Source organism: Acyrthosiphon pisum, chromosome A1 (assembly GCF_005508785.2).
Source record: "Acyrthosiphon pisum isolate AL4f chromosome A1, pea_aphid_22Mar2018_4r6ur, whole genome shotgun sequence".
NCBI classification, from domain to species: Eukaryota; Metazoa; Arthropoda; class Insecta; order Hemiptera; family Aphididae; genus Acyrthosiphon; species Acyrthosiphon pisum.
Window position 1 is genome coordinate 86,166,285 of NC_042494.1, and position 10,744 is coordinate 86,177,028.

Consider the following 10,744-nt stretch of genomic DNA (forward strand, 5'->3'; position numbering starts at 1 on the left):
ATCGTTTTTATAGTAAATAATAATACCCGAGTGCAATATTTCGACTTTCCCCGATTTAGGCGTACTACGCCATATTACCCCCTTCATCTACCCATAAGAGAAAATCGACCACTCTCTACCAGTTGGATTAGGTATATGGATCCTTTTAGCAGGACGCGTTGCTCCAAAATAATTACAGGGACTGTATTTTGGATATTGAAACACCCTCCTCCCCTCAACCCCTCATATTTATTCAAAAATATATTATTTACTACCTATATATACATAATATAACATTACGCTTCAGATATCTAAAAAAATATTATGTGGTTATCATATTCGATATTATATTATTAGGTACCTAGTATATTATGAAGACTGATGACGATGAATATACAACGGAGAGTAGTGTGTGAGCCCCCCAACAAGTTATATTTAAACTTAAAATTAAAACACCCACACACCCACCCTAAATAAAATCCTGGCTACGTGCCCGAATAATAATAATAATAATAATAATATATTGTATGTATAATATATACTTAACTTGTTTTAACCGTTAATGGTAACGCTTGTTCGCAGGAGAAATGATGATGTCGCTGCTTTGGTACTACAGGCCGGAACACACGAAACAGGGACGGTTGAAGGAGGACATGCCCGACGAGCTGTTCGCGTCCAAGCACAGAGACGTCAACAGCGTGGCCTGCATCGACGACCGGTGTTACGTGTTGACGTTCAACGAGTACTGCAGGTCCGTGTCTTGCCTACGTCCTATTATATTATAATTTATATTATTCCGATAACATAATATCGTAATTGTTCGTTGAAACTGTTCCCCGGACCCGACGACTGGAAACTTATCGCGTTCATGCCTATATAAGTTAACTTGCAGGCGAGTTTACGCGTGATTGACAGACCCTCTGCAGCCGAATAGAAAACCGGGACCACTGGTGGTGTCCACAGACTCTTCACGATCAGTTTGATTTTAAATAGATTAATAATGTATTATTACGATTTAATCAAGATCTGGTGGTTTTTGATATTCGAGAATTAAACTGTAAAGTACCATGATTTGGCGATTACCGTTGTTATCAAATATACCGTACCATGACAAATTTTTAAATCTATAATATTTATATACAAAAAAAAAAATAACGTTTAGTTTTTTATTTATTTCGTTATAGTGGTTTTTAAAGTGGGACTGAATTTGAATAATATATATAGTATAATATACAAATCCACATAATGCGGGCGTTCTAGATCAGAGAAACCCGTCATTAATTTTAAAATAAATACTTAATTTTCCTGGGAATCGCCGAAAATACCGTATATTATACCGGTTATACCATTGATACCGGTATGGATATTTTAAATACCGCCAGCCCTAATTCAAGGGCTTGAATATATTCAACTATGCGGTATCGTTTGGTAATTGCGGTAACCGTGATAATTTCACACGACACGACGAGGTGTGAATCCCCCTTCAATCTACTGACATAGTATATAATATGTACCGGGTCCAACCATAATTTTGATACTTACAACCTGCTACCCAATCTGCAAAATGATTATTTTAAAATTATATTTAGACTGAGCTAGCATAACTATACTGCAATACACTTTCACCAATCAACCCCCGTCGATATATACCTAGTTTCGGCACTGAACTCTCTGTGTCTGTGTCTAGACCTTATCAGTTAGGTTTTACAAAAAAATGCGACCAGCCGCCGAAACATTAACCAACCCTATATTATTAATAATTATTATTACGTTTATTATTTCTACTATTTAAGACTCCAAAACGTGTGTTGCGAGTATGCCCGGCCATTATTGTATCGTTGTGTAATATATGCAGGGTCCAACTCAACGTTTTATTATTAAAATCCGTCACTTCCGCTGCAATGATACATTAACATCGCTAGTCTCCGCGACATTTGATCGTACTTATATTTTATGCAACGTGAAAAGATAAAAAAAAAAATGATTTTTTTCTATATACAATAATGGAGGTCATGACTTTTGCACCTAATATGCACGAACTTGTGACGAGTGTATTATTATTATAATTATTGTTATAGCATTCGAATTCCGATACGACACGCTACCGCCTTTGCAACTATAATATTATAATGTGATATTGTACTATAATAATATAATATTATTTTGAATGTATCGCCGCCGCGATATCGTTTCGATTTATTTAATAATATTATTATGTATACGGTAGAAATATTATGTTATTATGATTGTATTATTATGGGTCGTTTACTTGCCGCAATATTGACCTAATAATAATAGGTAGTAGGTTACCTAATAAACGACGACGTCATAAGTCAATTCTGGTAATATCGATTTTCATTAACAACAACAACAACAACAACAACAACGATAGTAAACAGCAGCAGAGGTATATAATATACATAATATTACTTTTTTTTTTCACTTGACGTTTTATTTTGTTCCTGGTATTCGCACTTCGCAGTATAGATAAATATTAAATATATTAAAATATATGCACTGTTGGCAAAACACTCTACAATATTAACAGATGATTTAAGTTTAAAAATACCTATTATAATATACAATATTATTATAGTCTCAAATTGATAAAGGGCGTTTCGATAAATAATTAAATTCATCGAATTTGTCATTATACTTTTGGATTAAAATGATATTAAAACAAATACAATTTGACTGGATTATAAGTATTAAATAAATAAAAATTAATCGTATACGCCAAAAATGCAATCATCATTATCCACGATTGATTTTTTTCAGTTAACTATGAAATGTGTTTTAAATATTTTATTTTTTTACAACATTATTTTATTATTGGGTGACTATACTATAAGTGACGAATTCAATGAATGCATATTATATATTTTAATGAAATTCGGGAATTAAAGCAAATCATACCATATATAATTATAATATTATCCTCATAAACTTTAACCGTCGGTTTTTCTGCCCAACTCCGATTAAAAAAATCCATCCATCGCGTTCGTGATATTTTAATAATACAATAAACTACAATAGATGGTGGGCGGTGGCGCACATTATTATAATATTATTTATGGTTCCTCACTCAATTCTCGCTTGCAGTTTGCGCACCCGGTAATCGCGACGGGCAAACATAATAATATAATTTATTCTCGTATATACGCGTGCGGTGTCGGTGTGTGTGTAGTGTGTGTGTGTGTGTCGTTGGTTTGTCGTAAAATTGTGATTGAAAATAAAATAAAAAATCCGCACACGTCATCGACGACGAATGGCTTTGTCCTTCTGCATACGAACTATCGCGATTCAAAATATCATTGCGGTTACTTCAGCGATAACAATTATATATTATTAGAGATGATGGGTACTCGAACACCGCAGACTTGGAGAGATTCGAACAGTTCGAGAAAAGTCGAATACGATAATAATATTTTTTTATACGTTAAATTGTGTAGATTTGCCTACCAAGAACATTAATAATTAATAACTATTATAATACGTTTTAAAGAGTGAATTAAAAAAAAAAAAATGTTGTTTAAAATAAAATTTAAAGTTTGAAAAAAGTTTAATTTAAATTATTGATTCGAATTCGAATTCAATCTCGAACCGTTGGAGAAAAAACAAGGTTTGAATTTAAATTTGAGTTCTTAAAAGTTAAATTCGAACCACCCCTAATATTATTATCGTTTATCGTTCCGTTTCGGGCTTCGTACTACGGTTGATTGTTGTTGTTGTAGTCGTGGTTGTTTTCTTAATTATTTATTAGTATTATCAAAGATCCGCCGGCCGACTCATCTGCAGCCATTGCACAGTATTTTCCTAGAATCGTACGTCGATTACGCGCGCGCCGCCGCCGCCTCCACTGTTTTGTACCGCGGACGACGAATGCGCAGGCGCGTTTGAGTGACGTATGAGAATATTATTAATATTATTATACATAAAGATCTATTTTACTTAAATGATTATGTACACTTACATATTCTTCAAATCAATTTTTGTGGTTTTTGAAAAACGGATGACCAAATTATTGGGTTTTTTTTATTTTTTCTTTATTTGATTAACACAATCCATATAAATTGGGTGTATATTAATAAGTGAACAAATTATATGCAATTCTCCAAAGTTAGATCGCATTGAAAAAAGTTAATTTTTAGCTCTTAAATATTATACAACAGAAAGTACCAAAATAGATATGTGCAATTAATAGCACTATAAACATTGGAAAATATGTAAAAAACAAAAAGAACGTTTTAATTTTTTAAACATAATAGATTAGGTATGTTTACTTTTAATTTTTAACTCAGTTTTATCGCATAGAAGTTGTGAAGTTTGAAATTTATCCCTACAGTGATCTCTTCCAGAGACCTCGCTGTGCAATACTAACCCCAAGTCAAGTAACTGGGAGTTATAAAGTAAAGTTATGATATAACTCCTCTGAGATAATTTACTGTGATATCTATATGTGATTTATATTTTATGTAACATTAACTTCCTTTAAAAGTAGGTGCAGGATAATATTTTAGGAATATTAATGTGAAATACTTCTTTGAGATATCTTCATTATTTGAGAAAATCTAATAATAATGAATTTCCTTTAATAAATCAATGAGCGAATAAAATATAAATTCTACGGTGTTTGATTCTGCATTCGTACATGATAATATACATAAAAATAGCGCTTCCAATTCTAAATAAGCAAAATTAAACAGATAACCTCGTAAATATGTGAACATTATAGCAAAATAAAATAGTATGTGACTTCTGCAAGAATAAGTGTGAGGCAAATTTGATTTTTACGCTTGGGATGTTCCAAGATTTATCAGACAAAAAATATAATATGTAAATGCTCTCGATCCCCGCTTACGTATGTAATTTAGTAGGTAGGTATTTACTGAAAACAGTTTAACTTTGAAATAAACTTGATTTGGAGAAGCCTCTAGCTATATAGCGTCTTAGATAAAAAGGATTACGTGGGCGAGCATATATAGGTAGTCACGATGGCTGTTTATTTTCAACCTACTGGGGAATTTTGGGATTGCCAAGAATTGGTTGAGATAAATTTTTTTGGGTGGTCTAAACATAATATAATACTATTATTATAATAGTATAACGAGTGCAATATTTTATAGCAGTTTCTGCAATATTGTTCTTCGTGTGTAAATAAGTCTGCGTCTAAGCAAGTTTGATTTGTGACATAAAATGGCGCATTTGCAGCGATTATAGTCGGAATCACTCGCGGTTGTTTAATTGAAGAATAGAGTTACAATAAAGATTTAATTTGTTGAGGATAGTTTCGGTTTAAAATACTGAGTGGATATTTCAAAGCATAAAATCAAATTTTTTCTTAAAATATTTGTTTTATCGTGGTCTATTATTATAATATTTTCATCATCAAAAGCGAACAATATACTATCTTAAAAAATAAATTCGTTGTTATACGGTAATATAATTGGGGGGGGGGGGGGGGGAGTAAATATATAATTTCGCCCTCCCACTCCCAGATATGCCAACAGTATAAATCTTTAAATCTTCCAAAATAAAGAAATAATGCTAACATAAACATTAACATATATTTATAAGATGAAAATATTTTTTCCTCAGATTATTATGTATAATAGTATTTATTTCACGTTTCTCATGTTAAATAATAATAATAATATGTTGACATATTATCGCATTATCTAGGTTACAAAAATAATAATATTATTTTATGAATTATGATTACAAGTTTATTGTCACGTTATTTTTTTAAAACAAGTATTATAGCACATTTTTTTGTGAATTCTTCTGTATGTGTACTACCTACTTAATATTATTTCACATGATTCACGAATCACGAAATCACGATGGAAGGTAAGAGGTACCTATGCTATGATGTGCCATGAAATGAGTTTTAAGACTTTCAGTGTAAAAACAATCGATTATTCTTATATATAGGTGTTATATGGTTTCGATTTTGGTGATTAATCATATTACCCAGTTACCCCATTGCACAAACGTGAATGTATGCAGGGATTGGCCATTGCCAAAAACAAAAAAAAATGACTTACAGCAAACCCACGAGTGAGCAGTGTACCTAGGCGCAAATAAGTGAGGGCTGGTATACTTAGGCCCCCTCAAAAACTAAAGATTTCACTAATCATAAGAGTATCAAGTATAGACCTGAGCTACAGCCCCCCCCCCCAAATTTTAATCACTATTTATACGCTTATGCCTGTAGCCAATTTAAATACATCGCCCAGTACATTTCGACGCGCACATCAAACACGATAATAATAATTTGGTCGGTTTTTCGATATACATATTATATTATATTATATTCGTGTTTATGATCGTTTACGGGTGTGTAGTAATATACACTAGCGCTTAGTAATAATAATGTTATAACCACGGTTATATCGGCATTAGATAACCGTGGTTATAACCTCGCACGCGACATTGACAACGACGAGAAATAATAATAATAATTATTATTATTACAACAAAATCACTTCGCGTACTTTAACGTCACTATATATTTATATGCTGCAGCGGCGCTGTTGGCCGCGGGGCGACTAATCGAGAACCAAATCGCTGCACGCCTAATCCTATTAATTGTTTTTTGATTTCGGGGTTTCCAACACCCTTTGCGAACCCTGCAAAATGGTCATCTACTGCAGAAGTACGTCCTATTTATATATATATTATATATAATACGACTATACGAGGGTCGCCTATCCAAAAATGTTCGTATATACGACCTCTATGTGTGCGTGCACATTATATTATGCCACAGGCTGTTAGTATAGCTCATATTATTATATTATATTACATAGAAAATTGAAAATGTCAGTGGCAATAAATTGTGTCAAGCGAGCCGCCGTGTCCCGCCGTTAACTCGACTGAATTCGTATATTACATATATCGGCACAGAGGCTCACATAAGAGTATCTAGAAAATCGAAAATGTCAGTGGAAATGAAAAAAAATCCGAAATCAACGAACACTAGTTATTTAGTAAGTTACAACGCAATAATACAATAATAGAATATTAGTAGAGATAACATTTCTCATTTTCAATGCGGTGTCTATCGCCGTTGACATGAATTCGATCAAATAAAGCAAGATCACAGAATTTTTCATGGAGTGCCAAAAAAAATTTACCAAATTTAAATACCTAACTATAATCAGAGCTGCTCGCAAAATAGGTTTTAAAATTATTACGAAATGTTAATAGATACATATTGTTTTTACTTTGATACGGATGAAAACGAGTAGCCCCGAGTAGGTATATATTTCTTAAAAACTGTCAATCAAAAGGAAATTCTGTGGTTATATAAGCGAAGAATTGAATTTGAAAAAAAATTATCACTGTAGTTATCATTGACTAAAAGTCTAAAACCACCAAAATGTTATTGTTCGTGTTATAAAAGGATCCATTTATCAGTTTCGCAACAACAAATTTGCAGTAAACAAGAAAGAAGACTGCTCGCTGCACTTGCGTCTCCTTATAATGACACCCCTGAAATAAAGCCGCAATCGCACGAAGACGCGTATACGATCGACTTGAATTCGTCCATTTTGTTTAATATATAATATGCAAAACATACGATAATTTGTTTTTTACGTGAGTGATAATAGATAGGCAGGTACACAGAACAGTGCAATAATATGCGCACAGAACACAACAATTCCCACCAGAATTCAAGTGCGAAAAGGTCGCCTTTGGGTCTGTAGGGAATTCGAGGACGCCCGTGTTAATATGAACGTCAACTTGGAACCGATCAACTGACACGATAGGTACAACACTTGTGTATAATGTACAGTTTTCTTTGCTTATGATATGCATACAAGACGGTTGTTTCTTGCGTGAGACACGTGTTTTCAACAAGATCGAACGAGTATACTTATTGAAACTACTACAGTGTTTACATTTGTGTAAACAAGAATTTTATATTTCCTCAGTCTTTTCAAACAACGCACAATGATAATATTATAAAATAGTACGTCGAACAAATGTAACAGCAGTAACCGCAATAATATTCGTATTATATAATTTATTTAAATGTTGATTATAATTTTTAATATATTAAGGATTTAAAAGTAAAAATAGGAGTCGATCGGCAAAAATCATGACTTTACACTCCGCGATCGTCCGAACTATAAAAATGCCGAATAATAAGAGAGGAAATATGATTTTTACTCAGCAAAATCGTATAATATATTACAAAACATTTATGTATAATTGCCGAGTGTTGTATTAAAATCCACGTATAAAAGCAAAACGACTGCATCGTATATTATGATATCGTGACCGATTTAACGATATTACACGAAGCGCGTCTTGTGCAATGCTTGCCTATTACCATTTCTTTTTAAAAATTGACCCCCTCCCCCTCACCCTGGTACACTCGTATACCAAAGGCCAAACTCTATTATACGTAACTAGTAACTACTATAATAATTATACTTTGATATGATATATCAAGTACGTGGATGGAAATTTGGGGGCCCCAGATATTTTACAGCCCCCCCCCCCAAGAATAAAAAAAAAAATTGTCTCAAGTCATGTACCTACTATGCTATATTATCTTTGTACATTGAAAATATAGTTGTTAAAATGATAATGTAGATCCAGGTTTACACTTTACGGTATAAGATGTCTGGATAAAACTGAAAACACATAGGAATATAATATATTATTATAGCCTTCTCCTCCAACGATGTGTTGTCAGTTCAGCATATGATTAAGTATTATATTATTATCTACAGTCGATTTTGATTATTGTGACTGTAATTTAATATAATATTAATAATTATAATTTCCAATAAACTAACGATATTGTTGTTTTTCTGTTTTCGGCACGTCGCAGGCACCGGAAGCACATGAAGTCGGTACAAGAGAACTTGGTGCTGTGCAAGGCGGTGGTGCCGCCGTTGCGCGAGGCCAACCCGCGGGCCAGGCAGCTGCCCGGCGACGGTGCGCCGTCCGATCTGATATTCTTCTGCCGCCGCGTGTACGATTGCCGGCAGAAACGGTTGCTGAAGAAGCCGACGCTCTGACCAAAACGCCTCCGCAGCAGCCGACGCCTTCGCCGCCGCGCCATCGTCCTCCACGTCGTGCACCATCGCCGACGCCGTCGCCGCGGTTTTTCCATACTACCGTCGCCGCGGTCGTCGTGTGTATATTATTTATTATTATGATTATTTTACTATTATTACGTACCATTTTGATTGTATTCGCCTCTTTTCTTAAATTATTATTATTTTATTGTCGAACGTTGCAAAACGATAATACGCGATATCATAATAGTATTACCTATATCATATACCTGTACGACCAATGTATGGGCAAAACATTTTTAAACTTAGTTTTTTTTACTGTTTCGTGTCTTCGCGGGGCCCGAAATAAACCCCTTCGGACGGGATCCTCGGCCCCCGAGACTAAAAAAACGGATATTATAATAATATTATGTACATATTGTTATTATATTGGCGCGCACCCCCACAACACTGCTGTGTGACAATCGGGAGAGATATTATTTGTATTTTTTAAAAACAAATTATTTAAAATCAAAAACGTTTTCGACCATAGGGGTCGAGACGACGATAAACCGATAAACTGATAAACGAGACACACAACACACAAACACCACATCCGCGTCGTTTGCATAATGTGCGTAATATGAAATAATTATTTTATTGCGTATCGTTACGCAACTGGTTTTACTCGTTATATTATATTATAGACGAAATGACAATGTACCTAATTTTAACATTGACCGATATTTTTTTGTACCTAAATTTTGTTTTATTTTTCGGAACCAAATCGTGTCAAAAATCGTTTTTGATAATATAAGAAATCTCGCACACTCACACGCACTCGTTCGTCGTCCACGCGCTCTACATAATATATAATGTGTATAATAATATAATATTTGTGTATAATTAAATAATGGCCTCACGCTCCGTTCTACCACCTACCTCTTCTTTAATTCTCATCGAGTCTTATTATTATTATTTTTTACGGAAATTAGTTGATTCTATTTTTTATTATTATATTATTATCACTACCTACTATACGCATATACTATAATATAATACTATGATTTTTCGTACTATACGTGCGCATCGTAATTTATACAAAATATTATATATTATACCGATGATGGGCATTTCGGTTACTTGCGTGCTGCGTCTTTTATACCGCGGTCCGTTCGCGTGGTAACTGAATCGATATTATATACCCTCCCGCCGAAGAACACTAGTCCACAACTCACCCCCTCATCGTATTATAGTGTCTTCTTCGCTTTATTTTTTTCTGCAGTCATAAAATATACATTATATACGACGCCTCATCGATATCTATTTCGCTATATTATATATGCATATATGTTTATATCGTTCCAATATTAGATAATATACTTTAAATCACACACTTGCACATAATATATCGAATCATCGTTTATTGGTGAACAGACGATTGAAATATAATATTATAGTCTCCGAGCCCAAGTTTTATTCCATTTTTGTTTCCATCCACTAATTATAATAATTATGGTTTGGCGGTACGACCAAAATTGTATAGGTATAGGTACCATAACTACCAACTCGTTGACTTCTATATCAACGTTTTCCGTTCACCAAACCCACCACCACACGCTGCCCATCAAACACACCCGCACCTAAGTGTAACGACGAATACATATTATTATAATATACCAATTATTATGTACCAATATTGTAAAATGCCCGGTCGGCGGTATATTTATACATATTTTGTTTTTTAC

The 10,744-nt window shown here is 33.7% G+C and overlaps 1 protein-coding gene across 1 annotated transcript in view; it reads left to right on the top strand.

The window, feature by feature from the left end:
* The window catches only part of LOC100575991 (titin), a 139,273-nt gene extending 128,730 nt beyond the window's left edge, over positions 1-10,543 (top strand). The window contains exons 8-9 of the mRNA XM_008180549.3: positions 562-730; positions 8,828-10,543. Coding sequence (XP_008178771.1) covers positions 562-730; positions 8,828-9,017 — 359 coding nt within the window. The 3' untranslated portion in view covers positions 9,018-10,543. The remainder of the gene's footprint in view (positions 1-561; positions 731-8,827) is intronic.
* The last annotated feature ends 201 nt before the right edge of the window (positions 10,544-10,744 follow it).